Source organism: Mytilus californianus, unplaced genomic scaffold (assembly GCF_021869535.1).
Source record: "Mytilus californianus isolate M0D057914Y unplaced genomic scaffold, xbMytCali1.0.p SCAF_6, whole genome shotgun sequence".
Classification (NCBI taxonomy): Eukaryota; Metazoa; Mollusca; class Bivalvia; order Mytilida; family Mytilidae; genus Mytilus; species Mytilus californianus.
The window spans coordinates 86528509-86551862 of record NW_026262712.1 but is presented as its reverse complement, the minus strand read 5'-3'; the positions used below and the strand labels follow the sequence as shown (position 1 = coordinate 86551862).

Here is a 23354-nt window from a genome sequence, read left to right as displayed (position 1 = left end):
CTGAAGTCTTATTTAGCCTTCAAAGTTGGTTTATAAGAACATCAAGATTATTTTTTTACATTTTCTTGGGCTATTTTCTTTTTGACTGTCCGTATTATATGATTTTTATTTGATCTCTTGATAGATATATGTAAACAGTTTCAGAAAAAGTATCACTCCAAGGGATTGATATTCTAGTTTAGGCCAAATTTTAGGGAAATATGTGAAATGTGTATAAATACCCCCCTTTTTGCAATATTTTATAAGGTGTGGCTAGCCATAAAACCAGGTTAAACCCACCATTTTTTCTTAAAATGTCCTGTATTAAGTCAGGAATATGGCAGTTGTTATCAAATAGTTCGTTTCTATGAATGTTGGCGTGTTTTTTTTTTGTTGCACTTCAGTGTTTCTGTTGTTCCATTGTTTTCCTCTCATAGTTGATGTGTTTCCCTCGGTTTTAGTTTGTAACCCGGATTTGTTTTCTCTCAATCGATTTATGTCTTTGGAACAGCGGTAAACTACTGTTGCCTTTATTTATAGTAAACAAATGCAGATTGTTGCCATGGATACACCAAAATGAAATTATATTCAACCATTTTAACTACTGGATATCAAATCTATGAAAGATACTGATTACATACGTATGCACAAACATGACACAAACAGTAAGCTAAATTTGTAAGAAAGCCAGGAAAAGGGGATGGTCAAATTTATGAAGGTAAATTTTAATTTGTTTTCCTAACTGTATATTGCTACCTTAGCTGGCCCCTAAACAAAAATGTGTGCTAGTTCAGTGAAAATGGACGTCCCACTAAACTCCGAAACTTATAAATGAACTAAAATTAAAAACAAATATACACGACTTACAAAGGCCAGAGGCTCCTGACTTTGGAAAGGCGCAAACATGCGGCGGGGTTTAACATGTTTTATGAGATCTCAACCACCCCTATACCTCTAGTCAATGTAGAATAAACAAGCACACAACAATATGCACATTAAAACTCAGTTAAAAAGAACTCCGAGTCCGATGTCAGAATAGGTAACAGAAGATCTAAGCAAAATGACAATGCTACATAAATTAACAAAGGACAACTAGCATGCCAGCTCCAGACCTCAATTAAACTGATTAATAAATTATGTCTTCATAAGAACATATCCGTCGTCATCTGTGAACAGATATTCCATAACGGTCAACCAATTGGTGATTAGACCAATTTTTGCAAATATTAATCACATGGATACATGCATTCACGTTACTACAATAACATTTAAAAGATCCAATTTTACTGAATCAGATGCATATTTCGATACATGATGTATATTAGCTGATGCTGATGGACAACATATTTCTAAATCCAAACCTAATAAAAACGTCAGAGAGCTGCATTAAATTTTTTTCTCTCGAAAAGCCGGTTTGTAATGTTTTAAGCAAGTACATGCAAACAGATCTTAAAATTGAATCGTTCTTTCAGTATTCTCCAAATGCGATTAATGTTAGATCTAAGGTTCAGTTACAAACTTTAGTCAACACTTATTGTTAATTTATTATGAATTAGGTAGGTGCAATGCTTTTAGGTGGACTTTATTAAAGTAATTAGAAGGATTCTAATGTTTAAAGTCTGTTATATTCGGCATCATATTGCAAAATGTTGAGCGCTTTGCTAATTTGCTTAGCGGTCATATTGTCTTATCATGACGACGGTCATTTCAATAGGTTTATGCATATCCCTAAAAATAAATATATACAAATAAAATGCCTAAGTCACATCAACAATTTATCCGCATATAGGTGAATTGTAAATGTTATTTGCCTTCTGTTCTTGCATGTACACATGAACCTTGTTAATTTTGAAAACTTTCGTCCATTTCAAATCGAAAAACGGATCCGTAACAGTTGTATAATTACTATATAGTATACCTTACATTCGTTTAAAAGCAAGATTCCAAATAGAAATTAAGATATTAAAAAGATATTTTTAATGATTTATCCGCGTATAACGGAACACCCTAAAGGTTGAATTTTCGTGTGGAATAACTTTTATCTTAACTGTTTTCTTTTGTTTTCTGTCAAATTCTTTTGAAAACCTGATGATTTATATACCTGATGATGAAATATCCGCCAATGGAAGTTTTTAAAGACACGTTAGTTTTAGATCCAAGCCGGAAAAAGACTTGATTATCCACAAATTTGATTTAATTTACATTTTCAATCTACAACTAAAGAGAATTAATTCAAACAAAAGGTCCAAAATCACGTGGTGCTAATCCTACGAATAAAGTACCTAGGATTTTGTATATGATAGCTTGAGTACTTGAATACATGTATATAAAATTTCCGTTTCTCTTTAAAGATCGCCTAAACTCTGACATTGAAAAAACACAGATACATTTTTATGGCAGTGATAAAGTTTCTCATATGTTGGACTCAGCTGATCCAGAAAACTATTCAGGTATTCATTTACATTTTCAGAAAAATGTTTATAATGACTTCAGTAACCAACATTTTTGAAGAAGAATCATTATTACATGACTTTAATCAATTATTTTCAACGAAAGTTAGAAAATACGAAAGTGTTACAAATTAATGACAGTTCCAGGAATACATACACAATTGATGGGAATAAAATAATTCACAATCAAAAGTACTCTAAACGGGTAGAGTGATATGGCATGTAAACAAAGCAAGTATCCTTCGATATCCATGTACTATTTGTCATATGACTCCAAGGTAACATTTAGACAGTTGAATAACTGGTTCCGAAAAGTGAAGGTTATGTTTTGGTATATATATGTACAGGTAATAATGAAGAAACTCTTCCGTAAAGCTTATTTATCAAATAATTACGTATATTCTTCCGACACGTTTGTAATCTCAAAACTTTGATATGTGTGTCTTTGACGTCGTTCTAATTGCAGAATTTAGTTGTAATTTTTCAGGGTTATGACTAGTACTGTATACCGAATTCGCAGAGTACCTTAGGATATCTTTTAATTCTATAAAGCGCAGTTTTGTCTAAACTTCATGTAAACCAAAGAAACTCCAACTACCAGATATTTAGATTGATCAGTTAATAAAATATGGATCCACGTATTTACAGTGACGTCACTGATTTCGATGAACAAATTGTTTACTCATAAAAGCTTTTAAATTCAGAAATGTTTTGGATATTTTATTATTACGAAAATTGCGACAGAATATGATTCGCGAAAATAAAAACTCGCATTTTGAATAACGATAGGATTATTTATATGCAGCAAATCTTGAAATCGCAAGAATGAATCTCGCATTTATGTCCATTGTTTAAAAATCGCTTTGATACATAAATGCAAAAATTTCTGAATTTACAGTATTCTTTTCGTTTATAAATAGGGCCGAAGATATTAAATTTTGTCAAAACGTTAACTTAATTTTATAGGATTTATTTGTAGCAAAAGCGTCTATGATATTGTGATAATTTGTATAAAAAAAAGAAACGAGAGGTACTGTTAGCAGAGCTCGTACATTGAAACACCGCTGTTTATACCCACAAATGCATCATGTCATGAAGAATCTTCAAAAGTTTGATTTGAATTCATTCAAAAGTTAAGGAGGAGTTGCGGATGGGAGATGTTATAATCATAATATGAAAGGGAAAAGTCCGTGTTTTTTTCAATGGGAAACCCCGGAAATCGTTCTGAGCAAAATGCAAAATAGGATGAACAAAATGACATTGTGTTATTAAGAATCCTTGAAAGTAAGTAGTATAAAAGGAGAATTTTTGGTCTTTCCCTCTCGGAACCGATTGATTGATTAATTGGTTGGTATTTAACGCCACTTTTAACACTATTGTGCTATTTCGTGGCGGTCGGCTTTTATCCGTTGAGGAAGCCGGAGTGCCCGGAGAGAACCACCGACCATCGGTAGGAAAACAGACAATCCTAGTCAATTAAGATTGGAGTCGAGTGCACCTGCCCCTTGCGGGATTCGAACTCACAACCTCAGAGTTGACAGGTTAGTGATACAGTAGTCCGAATACTAAGACTACTCGGCCACCGAGGCCCCCTTTCGGAACCGAGTTTTGTAACAAGATGGAATGAGGTGGTAAAAAAGACTGACGCAATAACCGAAACTAAGAAAGAGGGAGAAGAAGGGACCCCCTTCCCCCTTAAAAAAACAACAAAAAAAACAAAAAAAAAACATAAAAAAATACAAAGTTTATAATTCATGAATACCAATAAACTACAATACTCACATGCCTGCATCAAAGCGATAGAATCAACAAATACAATAAAGGGGATAAGCAAAAGATGATGGCATTTTTATGATCCTTCAAGTGTAATAACTACAAATCGAACAGATAATGACTTTTGTTACTTTATTTCACCTATGAAGATTGTAAATTAAGGTATCAATTACTTTACGATACTACATTTATTGCCAAGTGTGTGTAAAAGTAGCCTATCTATCCTGATAAGGATTAAATGATGTAAATAGAATAATTTAAATTTAACAAATGAAGTATCGATCTCTGAAATTAAATCTTGTTTAGACATGTTACGAACAATTCAAATATATTGATAGAAATAAAATATATCACGATCGGGATTGAAGCGTGAAATATACTGATTATTGTAATAATTGCCACTGGACTTACAAGACGTGTGCAAAGAATCTGATACTAACATGATTGAATGATTATATATCATCAATATCAATTTTATATCGATCTTAACATCTATAGAACTAAAAAATCTCTCTCACGCTTTCTTTGTCTTTTGATTTCTATCTTCTTTTTCTTTATTTTAATGAGGCACTACGTATTTATCCGTTCCTTTTTTTTTTATTGAAACTGAGCAATGATTTTTCTATTGTTGTCCTGCAAGTCATCTGTCGAAAAGTCATTTATAATAACCGACATCTCAACACCTCTCCATCTCTTTTTTACGTAATAAGCACAATACAGTCAACACGTTTCCGAATCACTGGGTTGTATTTGACAAGGGGAATAACAATTCTGTGATCCAATTTCGATCAAGACGTTTCTAAAGCGACGGTGATACACCTCCGGTGGTTGTCCCAGGGAATCGAAAAATTCGGCCGGACCCGATACCGGGAAATAAAAGGCAACCTAATGACTCCACTTTTTGTCAGAATTGTCCGTATTGATCACGAACGTTTCGGGTCTATTTATCATATCACGTATGCTGGTAAGTTGTCTGCACAGACAACGGTGACTGACACACAATTCAAGACATCTTCGATAGCCTTTCCCGACAGTGGAAGCTCGATTGATTTGTTAATCCCACAACCTTTTTGTATGTGTTCGTTGAAGTATAGGAGATGTACAAAGACCAGCCCACAGGTCCGATAAGCTTCAAGATCCTCTCCGTCATTCATCGGGTCAAAGCAATCTCTAACTGGCGTGTATTGATTCGATATGTCGGATGAGTCCAAAAAGTCTTCAAACTTCATGCCTTCGTCTCGAGTCGTGGATGTGGTAGGGGTATCGAGTCTTTTACCTATTAGCAAAACATTACTACGCTGCATTCTCAACGATGTCAGGGTTCTCACTTTCAGATCAACCAAGAAAATTCCGAACGGTTTCTGTGTAACCTTTTCAAATTTCCGCAAAATGAAATCTGGTCGAGACGGGTACATCTGTCGCCCAGAGTTATGATTGGTAGTTGATCTATGGGATTGTTTAAGAGTATAAGATAATGACAGTTTCGCCTCTGCGTAGGGTCTTTACCAAAATACAAGTTTTGATTTAATACCACTGCCGATAAATCTCTATGATGGCTTCCTTTCGTAAACAAATCGTTAATTCGGGAATCTCTGGCCAAGGTCAACATCAGATCGTCCAGTACGATCATGTTTCTCGTTCCGGGAATGCAAACGTCGTCATTTTCAAGATCGATAGGAATACCGCGGACGATCTCAACGCGCGGAATCACCGTTATCTGTTTTTCCCCGTAGAGAGGTTGCCATCTTCTTGTACAGCCATACGATTCTTTCTGGACGGGGACTGCACAATCTTCTTCCTGCGTGCTTCAGTAGGTCTTATGTCATGCCATAGGAGTATTGTCTCATGCTTTTATTGTTCTGTATCATAAAAATTTAAATTCCTATAGAAATAACAAAAATTAAATCGCAAATGAGACAACTTTCCACCGGAGACCGAATGACGTAGAAGGTTAGCATTAATAGGTCACCGTGCGGCCCTCAACATGAAAAAAACCCAATACCGCATAGCAATCTATAAAAGGATTCGAAACACAATGATGAACAACGAAACGATGTATTCCTGATTTAAATACAAAGCAATAAACGCAAAGCAAATATAATACACGGCAAAAAAAAGACAACCACTTAACTACGAGCTCTAGACTTGGGACAGGCACATACAGAATGTGGTAGGGTTAAAAATGTTTTTTGGGTGCGCAAACCTTCCCCTTAACCTGGGACAGTGGTGTAACAGCATAACATAAAATACAAAAGACACAAAGTACTGATCTGAGAGTATTCGCAGTAAAGACTAGCAGTGGAAGCTACTAGCTTCAGTTCAAAACTAATAACAACTAATAAGAAAATCATGTATCTAAGAATAAAATATCAATCAGTACATTCCAAAGGATTTAGTGTAAATACGTCATTAAGAGTCAGAGAATAACACGACCTAGTGCAATGTCAACAAATAGATAGGACCGTGAATGTACAGATGTGTTTAACTATAATATTTAGTTGGGAGACTTTTTGATTCTGAGCGGGGAGTAGTTTAAGTTTCACTTTTTGGTAAAGCAGAAAATAAATATTCTGCCCTGCGCTTTTAAGTGGTTGTCCCGTGACGTCTTTTTACTTTTGCCGTGGTATTATCAGTTTTTCTCGAAAAATGAGTTTTAATGTCTCACGGGTATGGTCCGCCTATTTTTTTAACAAGCTCTTAAAAATAGAATTACAAATAACTGCAGACTTTTCAATAGATTTTTTCTGACGCAAAAAGAAAGGATGTCATTATTCAAATTGATGTGTTAGAAAAGGTTTGCTTGACAAATTATATTTCAATAAATCAGTTGGTACTGATATCGGTACATGTGATATGATATTTCTCGACTAGAAGTTAAAAATTTATTTTTATTACGGAAGACTTGCCCAGCCTTTAAATACATACTTAAAATTCAACTGTCAAGAGTGGAGAAGTATCGTTTTGTACGATTTTCAGTGGTGGAATCTGTTTCTCTGATAATTTTTAGAAAAAATATATAGACAAACTTTTTCCTTCTTTTTCCATGATCTGTAGAGAGATGTGCTCCTTCTATGTGACGTCATCAGACATAGTCGCCTTTTTTTCATGACGTCACAAAAGCAAATTCAAAGGAAAGCAAGAACATTTGATGTCATAATTGAATTTAAATCAATAAAGAACTGAGATCAGACGAACCACAATGGATTACTAGTAGAAAAAAAATACCCGGTAGGGGAAAGAATAAATCGGTTAAGAAAAAATTTACATATATTTGTGCAACGGTCCAATATGTAATAAATTTGCTGGTAGATTTTTTTCTATTGACTCTAATATATATGAGAGTCTATAGAAGTTTGTCGAGAGAAATATTGCGTGATTTTGTATCGAGTTTCATGATTTTATAACAGTCATTTGCGTGTTACATTTTTGGCAGTAATATATAATTGTCATTTTGATTTTTTTCATGAGTTGTTATTGGCTTTGAACTAGCTGTCAGTAACTGCGAGTACTCTCAGATCTGTACTTGGTGTCTTTTTGTTTTTGGGATGTATAAGTACCCGTCCACGTCTACTTTGTGTTTTTTTTTTTATATGTATTTCTGTTTGTATCCATCTGATGAGTAAAGCTTTTTTCAACTGATTTTTATAGTTTGTTCTTATGTTGTACTGTTACACCACTGTCCCAGGTTAGGGGGGGGGGGGGGGGTTGAGCGCTTACAAACATGTTTACCCCCGCCACATTCTTTATGTGCCTGTCCCAAGTCAGGAGCCTGTAGTTTAGTGGTTGTCGTTGGTTCATGTTTGTCATATTTGTTTATTCGTAAACTGTTTTGTTATAAATTAGGCAGTTAGTTTTCTTAATTGAATTGTTTCATATTTTTCATGTCGGGGCCTTTTATAGCCGACCATACGGTATTGGTTTTTCTCATTGTTGAAGGCCGTACGGTTGCCTATATTTGCTGACATCCACTTCACTTGAACTTCGGTAGATAGTTGTCTCATTGGCAATCATACCACATCTCCTTATTTTTATATTAGAGATTTTACTTAGTGAAGTTCATTCAGGTTTATTTTATTTATTGTTTTCTTTTTTTGATAATTATATCACACTAGGACAAAAAGATTGGATTTGGCTTTGCAAAATTAAAATTTCACTTAAATAATTGTAACATTTTGTAAATTTTAGGAAAGACGTTTGTCCCTGTCTTACTTTTACTTGAAGTTCCAGAAAAATGGGATAAACAGAGGATAATGGATTCTACATACAAAATGAAAATTGCAATGAAACAAGACAAAAATATTGAGATTAAGTCATGTTCTGCAGAGGATCTAAACATTCTAGCCTATATCTTTTGGAAAATGTTTTCTGATATACAAAAGTTAAGACTTGAAATGCAGCTTTTCATTGGTTCAATCCTAACATTTGCGGGCATAAATACTACTAAGAAAGAAAGCATGCAAGTTTGTATGTTCATCAATGACCAACACAAACATTCACAACGTAGAAGAGGATCACACTGGATCAGATACCGTAACAAGAACATACCTATGTTCTGACTTACATCTTTAATTTGCCCTTTGCAGAATATCTCAAAGAAGATATGCTGTTTGTTTTTCTTCTTGGAAACAAATTTAGAGGAACAAAATGAGTACCCAAATTGCAATGAGTACCCAAATTGCACCCATTTAGGAAAATAGCAGCGGAAATCTTACAAGTTTTCTTAGAGAATTAACAATTTGTATTTTTATGATTTCGTTTGACATTATGTTTGTCTTTCAACATAGCTAAATATATTCAAATATACACAAAACGTTCACAGTTTATTATATTAACAGATGAAGTAGTTACTCCAAAAAGGAAATTCACAATGCGACGTCCACAAAAAGTCAACTTTTAAAAATTAGCAATTAAAATATGTTACAGGCATCCATTTCTTGAAAAAATAAATAACAAGCATGAACTATTGTCAAATTGTTCTAAACATTTGAAGAAATAAAACAAAAAAACCTTTGGAGAAATAAAACAAAACATCAGTTATTTTTACGGACATGAATTTAAGCATGCATGCAATTTGAGTCTTCTCATTACAGAATCATGGATCGTTTGAAGGTCAGTTCAAACCCATTTTTCTATAAATCAATATGGATTCAAAATTTAATTGGTGGAACTATATAGTAAATAAGGATACATCTACAAAATAAACAAAGATTAGAAACGTTTGTCTTGATCATAAATGCACGTAAGTGAAAAAACAGTCAAAATGGGTGCAATTTGGGTACCCTCACGTTAACCTCCAAATGAAATAATTTCACAAAAATTACCAACACATGTAACATAAAAATGAATATAAGATTGTCATCAACTTTTAAATACCCTCAACTTCCTTTTCTTTTCACAGGACAGCTTTGTAATATGTCTTTCTAGGATGCTAACTGGAATGGCTACATTGATTTGAAATATCTATTCCTCGAATGCCGACAAAATACACGGAATAGATATTGTTTGGCGAATGGGTGTTATTATTGACCAATCAAATCGGTATATACTAGTTATACTGCATAGCTTAGGTGACCCTACTTGACCCCAAACGACGTCAGGAGTACAACTAACATAATTATACCAACTAGGTTGTTCAATAACAATTCTATCACTTAATCAAACAGAATATTTGATCTGATTCTTTTTGTCCAGATTGTTGAGGAAGCACATAGACCTAGGTGAGTGACACAGGCTCTTTAGAGCCTCTAGTGTTTTTTTTTATATCAGTTGGTATAGTTTTATGAAATATTGATGTCTTACAAATGCGTTATTAATTTAATATGGACCATTGTTTTACACGCACATGTACTTTCGCATTCATTTCTTGCATTATTTATGATATAATTTCTCATTTGTTTTTTTAAATATAATCTTTTTCTGTGTGTGCCATGCTGTGTGATGTTTGTTCTGACATTGTTGTACTAGATGGTATTGGTGTAATTGCATGGTATGTATAGTCACCATTTTCGACAGACAAAACAGCTGACAAGGTATACCTTATAAATGACCCTGAAATATTTATCATAAAAAATGTTGAAAATTTTAAAACAAGAGTACATTCATATAAAATTCTGTCAATATGCATTAGGAGTTTGACCAAAGACTTCAAAAAATGGTATGAGAGGGGAACTTTGAAGTCTTCTATTGCTGTATAAGGTATATCTCAATATGATTAAATTTTGGATAAGACTACAGGGCGTTTGTAATGAATCTCAAAAGAACAAAGTTCAATGAAATGATGACAATCAAGATAACAAAAGTTTGATAGCTGCTTTTGAAGAATCAGTAGCTTTGTCATCTGCCAAGCAAGAATCATGGGTTAATTGTATTCAGAAAATATTTTAAATCTTGAACACTTATATATAAATATATCAAAACATAGACATTTACATTGAGGTTCTGAAAAAAGAAATCACCAATTCACCAACATTCCAACTGACTCCATTTTCAGAAAACGACATCTGTAACAAACATAAATTTTTAGCTACCGCTTTACATGCAGAACCAAATACAATGAAAGTCCCAACTATGTATTGGCTTCCAAAGCTACACAAAACACCTTACAAATATAGATTCATTTCGTCTTCAAGCCATTGTTCCACTACTAAATTGTCTATTCTTCTTACCAGTACACTTGGTACAATCAAAAACCTGATAATAAATTGTTCAAATAAGGCCTTCGAAAATAGTGGAATTAATTACTTTTGGAGTGTCAAGAACTCGTTGGAAGTACTTGATAAATTGCATGCATATATTGGTGATTTTGAATCTGTTCAAAGTTTTGATTTTTCTACCCTATATACCACATTGCTGCACATTCTCATTAAGAAAAAATTCACACACCTAATTGAATGGGCATTTAAAAAGTCAGAATGTGAATATATATGTTCAAACTCTTTTAGTTCATTTTTTAGTAGCAATAAACAAAAAAACTATGTCAATTGGACATGCTTTGATACTATATATGCCCTTGAATTTTTACTAGATAACATTTTTGTTCGCTTTGGAGATTCCGTATATCGTCAGGTTATCGGAATTCCAAAGGGAACTAACTGTGCACCACTTTTTGCGGACCTTTTTTTGTATTGCTATGAGTTACAATTTATGACAAAAATCAGCAAAGACCAATCGAAACAACATCTGATACACAAATTTAATAATACTTTTAGATATTTGGATGATATTTTGGCTCTCAATAATGACGACTTCAGTATGTATACTAAAGAAATTTATCCTGTTGAACTTACTTTAAATAAAGCTAATACTAACAATGACCACTGCCCTTTCCTCGATCTTGATATCTATATCATTAACGGAAAGCTTAATACTAAAATATATGATAAAAGAGATGATTTTTCATTTCCTATCGTTAATTATCCATTTTTAGATGGTGACGTTCCCTTGTCACCATCTTACGGTGTTTATATATCTCAACTTGTACGATTCGCTCGTGTATGTAACAATGTTTTAGATTTTAACGAGAGAAATTTATGTATTACTGAAAAATTATTACACCAGGGTTTTCGATATCACAAACTAGTCAAAACATTTACTAAATTTTATCATCGGTATAAGGACATCATTCGTAAATATAGCTCAACATGCAGACTTCTTATACGTTCAGGTATTTCACATCCAATTTGTTATGGAAATATTCTTTATAAAGCATAAAAATGTCAGTATTCACCTCTGAAGCTAACGAAACCTTTAAATGGACTTATTAAGAAGGGATATAGTTACGATACTGTTGTCAGGTCATTAAAGATTGCATATTTTGGCGTTAATATTGATTCACTTATAGGGTCTATGCATCGGCACTAAACACATTTATTTAAAAACCAGTTGTTGGCATGACACGGGTTATGTTCTTCTCATATATGTTATGATGGTATGATACTAAAACCCTAACGGGAAGGATTGTGCCTGATATTCATATGATGAAGACATAATCTTTCAATCAGTTTAATTGAAGTCTGGAGCTGGCATGTCAGTTAACTGCTAGTAGTCTGTTGTTACTTATGTATTATTGTCATTTTGTTTATTTTCTTTGGTTACATCTTCTGACATCAGACTCGGACTTCTCTTGAACGGAATTTTAATGTGCGTATTGTTATGCGTTTACTTTTCTACATTGGCTAGAGGTATAGGGGAGGGTTGAGATCTCATAAACATGTTTAACCCCGCCGCATGTTTGCGCCTGTCCCAAGTCAGGAGCCTCTAGCCTTTGTTAGTCTTGTATTATTTTTAATTTTAGTTTCTTGTGTACAATTTGGAGTTTAGTATGGCGTTCATTATCACTGAACTAGTATATATATTTGTTTAGGGGCCAGCTGAAGGACGCCTCCGGGTGCGGGGATTTCTCGCTGCATTGAAGACCTGTTGGTGACCTTCTGCTGTTGTCTGTTCTATGGTCGGGTTGTTGTCTCTTTGACACATTCCCCATTTCCATTCTCAATTTTAAATTTTAGAGTTATATAATTACAGCAATAAAGTAAAATGGATATTAAATCATAATATTTAGCCAAATTTAGACTTAGTGATCATAACTAAACACAGAGAGGGGTAGATACCTAAATTTAGAAATTATAACGACAGAAAATGAAACTCATGTAAGGAAACAGTAGAAGACGAGAGGCATTCTTTTTAGACTGCATGTCCTGAAAATTGTAGAATGCCATTCATCAATGATTTGAATTATAAATGTGAAAATGTTATCAAGCTTTCTTCGGAGATTAAATGTTCATGTTTATGACTAATCAAGATAGTTATGTTTTAAAACTTGTTTCAATTATGATATCTGAACTAACAGAAAATCGGGATTTCTTACAAAATCAAACCCACATATAAATTATGAGAATGATGGAATTATCTCTCCTGTGCCAAATCTAGCTGGATATCTTCAATAAAGAAAAAAAATGTACATCAATGTTGACAATTTTTTTTAGTGTTATGATTGCGTTAAAAGTTTTTATACAATCAAAATAGCTGTTACTTTAATGAACCATTAATGTCTTATTAGTTTATTGTTTAGTTTGTTTATTATATTATGAATAATTACATTAATAAAATTATCTGTATCTGTATCCTTTTACTATGTTTCAATGAGGAAAGGCATTACTGGACTAAAAAATACTTTTTTAAATGCCTAGTTAGACGTTAGATACGATATATTGATAGACAAAATATTTGCCAGAGCAAATATGCAGATCTAGTATTTTTCGGGCTAATATTAGACAAAGTATATCTTATGAGAGGTACCAGCCCTTTATAACATTATGTTATCTGATGGAAAACGTCTGTCGTACAGATATGACATATTGAGACGTATTAATATATGATATCACAACTTTTTAATTTAAAGAGTACCTGACTAAGGTAATTTTAGAAACACATGTTATCTCAAATGTGTACTTCCAGTGCTTTAGATAATTTTCTGCTAGTAGTCATTGCTATAGTACAGGCATATGTTAAAAGATACATGTATGTTTTGATTGTAATTGGTCAATGTATATATTTTGAAATTGTACTAAGGACGGAGCTCCATCAGGTAAAAGTGGCCTCAGGTTTGTTATGGTTATGCCCTTATTGTTTTGATGCTTTCATGTGTTTTGAAATTTGTGCCTCCCATTTTTTGGGTTTGACTGAATCTAATTAACGTTATCCAGAAACGCATCACACGTTTATTTATACTCAACTCAGTACTTTTTTAGTATTTTTTTCTTTAAAACTTTTTATAAATATCTTAAGAGATTGAAATGAAGGCTTCAGAGCAATTGCAATGTGATTTCCATTATGATTAATATTTTCAAGGAGCATAACTCGTTAAAAATATTTGATCAGCACTTATTTTCGAAAGTGACTAAGACATTGCTGATAAAAACCTATGATACAAGTTTCATATAATTCTGGCAATAATTGTACACATCAGAACGCTGACAATGCAATTTTCCATGTAATCAATATTTCCAAGGGGCCTAACTCATTTGGAAAAAAATTGATCGGCACTGATTTTTAAACTCCTCAAGGACATCGATGATATAAACCTATAATACAAATTTCAAAAACAATCTGGCAAGAATTGTATACATTAGAGCGCTCATAAGACAATTTTCCATATAATTGATATTTCCAAGGGGCATAACTCTTTTAGAAATTATTGATCGTCACTGATTTTCAAACTTGTCAAAAACGTTGCTAATATAAACCTATGATATAAGTTTCATAAAAATCTGGCAAAAATTGAACACATGAGAGCGCTAACGATGCAATTTTCAATATAATTAATGTTTCCAAGGGGCATTACTCTATTAAAAAAAATATGATCGGCACTGATTTTCGAACTTGTCCAAGACATTGCTGATATAAACCTATGATATAGGATTTATAAAAATCTGGCAAGAATTGTACATGTAAGAGCGCTAACAAGACCGGACGGATGGACTCTATGTGTTTCTATGTCCCCCGCAAAGCGTTGCGCTGGAGATAAAGAGGAGAAGATAGGTAGTCAAAGAAGGAAATGTGAGAGAATAATAGAGCCATAGAAGGATTAGTATTTGTTAAGTCATTAAGGGGCAGTAAGATCAACCCTTGACAGAAACACAGCTATAAAAAATTATTTAGGTCCCTATTCTCTACTTTTAGGGAAAGAATAAGGCCAAGTCAAATCAATTGCAAGACCAGACGTGTTCAATGTAATATTTACTGATTTAAGCAACCATTCAAGTAAATGGAACTAAATTTTGTACAATACAAGACAATTCATGTTCAGATATAAGATCAGTAATGTTCTATGTTATCAGTTAATCGATTTTCATACTTCTCAATGTTCCATTTAGAGATGCAAATGAAAAACGCCTCGCAGGATTCTCATGCCAACAAGAAATTGCTTCATCGTATACTTCCTGTGGGCAGTTCTTAGGCTTTGGTTGACGATATCCGGACTCCAGTTTATTTAGGATTTCGTGATTGGCTATTCCTAAAATACATATATAATTAAACGCAATTTGATTTAAAACTCTACGCTGAAAACTTCGTGAAAGAGGAAAATGTCAAACCATAATATACTACATTGTGTAAAACTTAAGGAACAGAGAAAATTGTGTTGTTTCATTTTCAAGAGGACATGCAGTTGAAAAAAAATTTAGAAACCAAAAGAAATATTATATGAACTAACATCAACGGGACCAACTTAACTGCCCAAGATGTGCATTTTGATAATAAATGTCACTTCAGTAATATTAGTGGCCAAGTTATTTGAAAATCCAAACTTATTCCGAAAGTTATTTGATCACTGTCAAGAACACTATTTACATTCAGTTGCATGTTCCTACCACAAATTAAGCTTTTCGATGGCTGTTTAAAAACGATTTAATTTTTAAGTATTTAATCAGGATTACACTAAAATATATTGTATTTGTGAGAGTATATGATATGTAAAATATCTTTTTGGCGACAAACTGGGTAACATACCAGAATAAGTTACTAGTAATAAAGTTGTCATAAATATGATGTCATATTTCGATGGAAAAAATGAGCGAGGTGGAATTTACCTCTATTTTTTCCTGCTTTCACAACGACAAACTAAGGTTTAATTAATACATGTAGCGTACTAAATCAATCGCAATGGCTGTTTTAAAGTTTAAAGGAGTGCTTTAGCCGCTAAAAGCTCTAATAGCAAATTATTATTTTAATTGATTATATATTATAAGATTTCATGGGTGGTGTTTCTCGAATACATATAATGTATAACACGCCACATAATCTATGGGGGTATCAAGCTGAAAATCTACGGACATGAAATAAGTTGTGTAATATAAAACTTGTTTTAACATGTCAATAAGTTGATCACGCCAACCTTGACAACCAGTTGATGTATGCACAATGTAAAAACTTTCTATCTTTTCAACCATGTCTACCCTTGTAAGTCTTGTCAACTCTTCCGACCAAGTCAACCCTGTCGACTCAGTCTACCCTCGCAACCTGTCGACCCAATCCAACCTGCCGACTTGTCGACCCAGTCAATCATGTCAACCTGCCGAGCCATTCAATCTGCCGACTCAGTCAACCTGTTGACCCTGTCAACCCGATTAAGCCATCCACCTTTGCAACCAGAAGGCGCAGCTCCATATCTTTATATACCAAATAATCCCTTTAAGATAATTGGCCTAGTAATCTAATTTAATATTCCGGAACTATTTTCCCCTGTACCCTACTTGAGCCAGCATTTGTTTCTTCATGTTATAGTCATTGTAAGGGTTATTGTTTTTATATGTTAAATAGTCATATTCATTGATTAATTCATTCATTACAAAACAAATTCTAAAATAACCAAGACTGTTAAAAGTAGTCTTTCAGGTTTAAAAAAAAGATATACAAGATGTGAATCCAATGTCAATTAAATATGCAAATTTGACAGCTCTACATAACGAAAATATTTGTTGAATCTGATAAATTTCTCTAACAAAAAACAGTGTTTGATATCATGTACTTGTACTCAAAAATAGAATTCCGCATACTAATAATTATTTTAGTACCTAAATATGGTTCACTTCCTTTGGTCATAATTTCTATTTAAACTATACCAAAGCACCGAACGTCCGACGTTGTTGTAAAATCACATTTAAAACCTTCCGGTGCTGTCCATTTTGCATGGAAACAATTGGCTAAAAGTGATTAAATACTTTTTTACAATAATTAAAAAAAAAACAAACTTTTACAACGCCTATGAATTATTTTTTGTCAATAGGTTAAACTTCTGCTGAGGAAACATCCGTTTGGTTGTGCCGTATTTATCAATATGCAGTCACTTCCAGTTGGAATGGGAAAGTTAAATCTTATGCTCAATGTAGGAAGAGTTCTACGCTCTCTACACTTTGAAGCACCCTTGTAAACTTCTTTTAGGGGGGGCCATAAGTAGCATATTGCAAGAAAAAAGAACATATATATATATATATATATATATATATCATATTCCTATTAACAAAAGCCCTCCAAACCCCGCTTCATCTAAGTCACATACACGTTAGATCGTTTATGTTCAATGCGCATCTCAATACCATTAATAGTGTTGCTATTTGAAATATAAGTAGAAGGAGCTTTTGTTCATTATTGAAGGCCGACTAATGAAATGCAATTATTCAAACCTGTGTACTTTGGATATTATAAACAGTTACATCATTGTAAATCACACGACAGTTCCTAATCTTCATTTTGAGTTTCTGAAGTTTAGATATTTTATGTTTTAGTGTTGAGCATTTTATTGCACTCTCTAAAAGTCTAAAGACATTTCAACAGTTTTAATGTTTTTAGTATAAATTAATGCTCAAACTTTAGTTTCAATCGAGCTTAAGTTTTAGTGGGGTCGGGTTTACATTAGACTTGATGTTTAAGATGTAGGTAGAGTAATTGTTCATTAGCAAGTTCAGGTTATAGTTTAAGGATTGGTGGTGCAGTCAAAGTTTGAATTAAAGTTGAAGTGACAGTTCAAGCTTTTCTCTTGTAAAACACTGTTGGAGGAGTTCCATGCTCTCTGTACTTTAAAGTATCCTTGCAAGAAATCTTTGAGGGAATCGTTGATGGCCTGTTGCAAGGAAAGACTCTTTCCCATCTATGTATCCAATCTATCCTCTCTATCGAGTCACAATCAAGTTTCTCGCTTGGTATCTCGGTCGATTTGAAGAACCTTCCTATTGGATTTATTTTAAATTTGTTTGACTTCTGAATTTTCTTGAAATATGTGTTGATAAGAAACAAAAATCAAACAAATTAAGGATGTTCGCTACTCTGTTTCAAAATAACAAGCTTTTTAAAAGACTGTTATAAATTGATAGTATATTAATAAAGGAACTAAAAAAGTAGAAAAAAATGAAGGGTCCGTGTGCTTGTTTTCGAGATATAAGCCACTGAAAATTTGGCGGGAAATAATTCTCTCTACACTTTTAATACATTTAACATTGGCACCCTTTTTCTTTAAAAAATTATGAAAAAATAAAAAAAAATGTATAGCATTTTCAAATATGGCTTTTTAAATTATATGTAATAAAATTATGAAAAAAAGTAGGGGTTAGCGGGGAAATTTGTTTAATGGCACTACATAGATAAAACCACAGGATTCCGAATATCTGGCAAAAATTCAAAAGCAAGAGTAGCGAACATATTTAATCTTATTTCCTACTTATTTCTAAATTAAACATGTTTTATCATTACACTCTAAAAAATGTGTTTAGAGCCTATACACTTTCCTAAACACATTTATGAAACCGATTTTTGACATGTTTTAAATCTAAACATGTTTAATATTTAATGTGCTAACAGCCTAAACGTGTCAAGCTATAAAGTGCTTAGACTGTAAACATGTTTAGCTGTAAAGCGTTTAGACTAGAAACACTTTTAGCTAAAAAGTGCTTAGACTGTAAACATGTTTAGCTGTGAATTGTTGTATCTGGAAACATGTTTAGCTGAGAAGTGTTTTGTCTGGAAACACGTTTAGCTGTGAAGTGTTTTGAATGTAAACATGTTTAGACCATAAAGGGTCGTGAAGAAACATGTTTATCATTTTATTGTGAGAAGCCGTTACTTCATTAGGCCCCAATTAAACTAATATTCTGGAAGGCTTGACTGTAAAACGTATGATAGCTCTCAATAAAACAGGTTTTCATACCATCACAAAGAGGAGCCAATGCATCAAACTAAGAAACTGGAATTTCCATATCAAATTGAATGTGACCAATATCCTTTTCAATCTCAATGAGTTTTTTTCTTTAATTCAATTCACGTCATTCGACTATTGCATTTTTTCTTCATTTCAAATATTCGTAAAACAGTCTAGAACTTTTGAAATGAAATTATCATTATAATAATTCTAGCATTAAAAACAAAATTACAACATATAAAACAAAGGGATTTATTTTATCATTTGTTTCCAGTTTATCATTGAACACAATCAAAAATAAATTCATATCAAGGTACATGTACATAATATTGACCAATCTTCTACTTGTACCCCATCCCTACAACAAAACAATTTGAAAATGTCCTGTTTTCATTTTACAGGTCAATAAGAGCTTCTCCTTTCTTAGTACCAAACTGCTGGTCAATGGCCTGAAATATAGAAAAATATTGATAAGCAACTAAGTAGAATTAATCTTAAAATATAAGGATACGAACTACAACACCAAAAAGTAAAAGCATGATTTAAGATCCAGATAACAACATTAGGACCGTGGTATAAAAACATAAATTTACTGATGAATCAATTGATATTTTTTAATATAAAACTTCTTTTCATGCTTAATATTATTCATTTTTAAAATCAAATACACTTTTGATTCTTACCTAGCAGCATATTTGCTACTGTTCTTTATCTCTTCTTTTAGCATGCCAAGACAGATGATGATTTCCTCTCCACTTCTCTCATCTAGAATAAAACAATACATATCAATAAAATTATAAAAAAAATCACAACCGCTTATAACTATTGAAATAAACAAGCATCTTTCTATTTATTTTGAGGAAATGTTGATTGTGCATATCGGAAGTGCTTACGAAAACAATAAACTCGATATGACACTGGATTTGCGAATGATGCACCTCATCTTGATAAGACTCGGCAGATTCCGCTACCCTTCATGTTCCATTATAATCTGCCGAGGAGTACCGAACGAAAATTACCATCACAAACTCCTTTCCAAGAACATATATAAATAAAAAAATAAATGCAAACTTGCATAATAGAACATTAAACAACTCTTATCATCTATACACAAGATAGTTTGAACACTTAAAGCTCTTACAAGCACTTGTTTCGTGGGATGGTACCCCCTTTTCTCTCCTGCATTGACTATACGGTAGTGTACTTGTTAATTATGCTTATAACTGTCAATAATCATTTAAAATTGGCAGTACAAAATAAAAGACAGTATAATCCCCATTTCCATTCTCAATTTTAAATTTTAGAGTTATATAATTACAGCAATAAAGTAAAATGGATATTAAATCATAATATTTAGCCAAATTTAGACTTAGTGATCATAACTAAACACAGAGAGGGGTAGATACCTAAATTTAGAAATTATAACGACAGAAAATGAAACTCATGTAAGGAAACAGTAGAAGACGAGAGGCATTCTTTTTAGACTGCATGTCCTGAAAATTGTAGAATGCCATTCATCAATGATTTGAATTATAAATGTGAAAATGTTATCAAGCTTTCTTCGGAGATTAAATGTTCATGTTTATGACTAATCAAGATAGTTATGTTTTAAAACTTGTTTCAATTATGATATCTGAACTAACAGAAAATCGGGATTTCTTACAAAATCAAACCCACATATACATTATGAGAATGATGGAATTATCTCTCCTGTGCCAAATCTAGCTGGATATCTTCAATAAAGAAAAAAAATGTACATCAATGTTGACAATTTTTTTTAGTGTTATGATTGCGTTAAAAGTTTTTATACAATCAAAATAGCTGTTACTTTAATGAACCATTAATGTCTTATTAGTTTATTGTTTAGTTTGTTTATTATATTATGAATAATTACATTAATAAAATTATCTGTATCTGTATCCATTTACTATGTTTCAATGAGGAAAGGCATTACTGGACTAAAAAATACTTTTTTAAATGCCTAGTTAGACGTTAGATACGATATATTGATAGACAAAATATTTGCCAGAGCAAATATGCAGATCTAGTATTTTTCGGGCTAATATTAGACAAAGTATATCTTATGAGAGGTACCAGCCCTTTATAACATTATGTTATCTGATGGAAAACTTCTGTCGTACAGATATGACATATTAAGACGTATTAATATATGATATCACAACTTTTTAATTTAAAGAGTACCTGACTAAGGTAATTTTAGAAACACATGTTATCTCAAATGTGTACTTCCAGTGCTTTAGATAATTTTCTGCTAGTAGTCATTGCTATAGTACAGGCATATGTTAAAAGATACATGTATGTTTTGATTGTAATTGGTCAATGTATATATTTTGAAATTGTACTAAGGACGGAGCTCCATCAGGTAAAAGTGGCCTCAGGTTTGTTATGGTTATGCCCTTATTGTTTTGATGCTTTCATGTGTTTTGAAATTTGTGCCTCCCATTTTTAGGGTTTGACTGAATCTAATTAACGTTATCCAGAAGCGCATCACACGTTTATTTATACTCAACTCAGTACTTTTTTAGTATTTTTTTCTTTAAAACTTTTTATAAATATCTTAAGAGATTGAAATGAAGGCTTCAGAGCAATTGCAATGTGATTTCCATTATGATTAATATTTTCAAGGAGCATAACTCGTTAAAAATATTTGATCAGCACTTATTTTCGAAAGTGACTAAGACATTGCTGATAAAAACCTATGATACAAGTTTCATATAATTCTGGCAATAATTGTACACATCAGAACGCTGACAATGCAATTTTCCATGTAATCAATATTTCCAAGGGGCCTAACTCTTTTGGAAAAAAATTGATCGGCACTGATTTTTAAACTCCTCAAGGACATCGATGATATAAACCTATAATACAAATTTCAAAAAAAATCTGGCAAGAATTTTATACATTAGAGCGCTCATAAGACAATTTTCCATATAATTGATATTTCCAAGGGGCATAACTCTTTTAGAAATTATTGATCGTCACTGATTTTCAAACTTGTCAAAAACGTTGCTAATATAAACCTATGATATAAGTTTCATAAAAATCTGGCAAAAATTGAACACATGAGAGCGCTAACGATGCAATTTTCCATATAATTAATGTTTCCAAGGGGCATTACTCTATTAAAAAAAATATGATCGGCACTGATTTTCGAACTTGTCCAAGACATTGCTGATATAAACCTATGATATAGGATTTATAAAAATCTGGCAAGAATTGTACATGTAAGAGCGCTAACAAGACCGGACGGATGGACTCTATGTGTTTCTATGTCCCCCGCAAAGCGTTGCGCTGGAGATAAAGAGGAGAAGATAGGTAGTCAAAGAAGGAAATGTGAGAGAATAATAGAGCCATAGAAGGATTAGTATTTGTTAAGTCATTAAGGGGCAGTAAGATCAACCCTTGACAGAAACACAGCTATAAAAAATTATTTAGGTCCCTATTCTCTACTTTTAGGGAAAGAATAAGGCCAAGTCAAATCAATTGCAAGACCAGACGTGTTCAATGTAATATTTACTGATTTAAGCAACCATTCAAGTAAATGGAACTAAATTTTGTACAATACAAGACAATTCATGTTCAGATATAAGATCAGTAATGTTCTATGTTATCAGTTAATCGATTTTCATACTTCTCAATGTTCCATTTAGAGATGCAAATGAAAAACGCCTCGCAGGATTCTCATGCCAACAAGAAATTGCTTCATCGTATACTTCCTGTGGGCAGTTCTTAGGCTTTGGATGACGATATCCGGACTCCAGTTTATTTAGGATTTCGTGATTGGCTATTCCTAAAATACATATATAATTAAACGCAATTTGATTTAAAACTCTACGCTGAAAACTTCGTGAAAGAGGAAAATGTCAAACCATAATATACTACATTGTGTAAAACTTAAGGAACAGAGAAAATTGTGTTGTTTCATTTTCCAGAGGACATGCAGTTGAAAAAAAATTTAGAAACCAAAAGAAATATTATATGAACTAACATCAACGGGACCAACTTAACTGCCCAAGATGTGCATTTTGATAATAAATGTCACTTCAGTAATATTAGTGACCAAGTTATTTGAAAATCCAAACTTATTCCGAAAGTTATTTGATCACTGTCAAGAACACTATTTACATTCAGTTGCATGTTCCTACCACAAATTAGGCTTTTCGATGGCTGTTTAAAAGCGATTTAATTTTTAAGTATTTAATCAGGATTACACTAAAATATATTGTATTTGTGAGAGTATATGATATGTAAAATATCTTTTTGGCGACAAACTGGGTAACATACCAGAATAAGTTACTAGTAATAAAGTTGTCATAAATATGATGTCATATTTCGATGGAAAAAATGAGCGAGGTGGAATTTACCTCTATTTTTTCCTGCTTTCACAACGACAAACTAAGGTTTAATTAATACATGTAGCGTACTAAATCAATCGCAATGGC

General features: G+C 32.6%; 1 protein-coding gene across 2 annotated transcripts in view; it reads left to right on the top strand.

Moving 5' to 3' along the window:
* Positions 1–13324, top strand: part of LOC127706229 (uncharacterized) — a 57593-nt gene extending 44269 nt beyond the window's left edge. The window contains exons 11-13 of one of the 2 annotated variants that reach the window (XR_007984334.1): positions 520–697; positions 2331–2429; positions 8388–8423. Coding sequence is in view for 1 of the 2 variants with exons in the window: in XM_052210707.1 (XP_052066667.1) it covers positions 2331–2429; positions 8388–8758 (470 nt within the window). In the remaining variant the exon portion in view is untranslated. Of the gene's footprint in view, positions 1–519; positions 698–2330; positions 2430–8387 lie in introns of both variants that reach the window. The other variant, XM_052210707.1, reaches the window with a different exon arrangement.
* The last annotated feature ends 10030 nt before the right edge of the window (positions 13325–23354 follow it).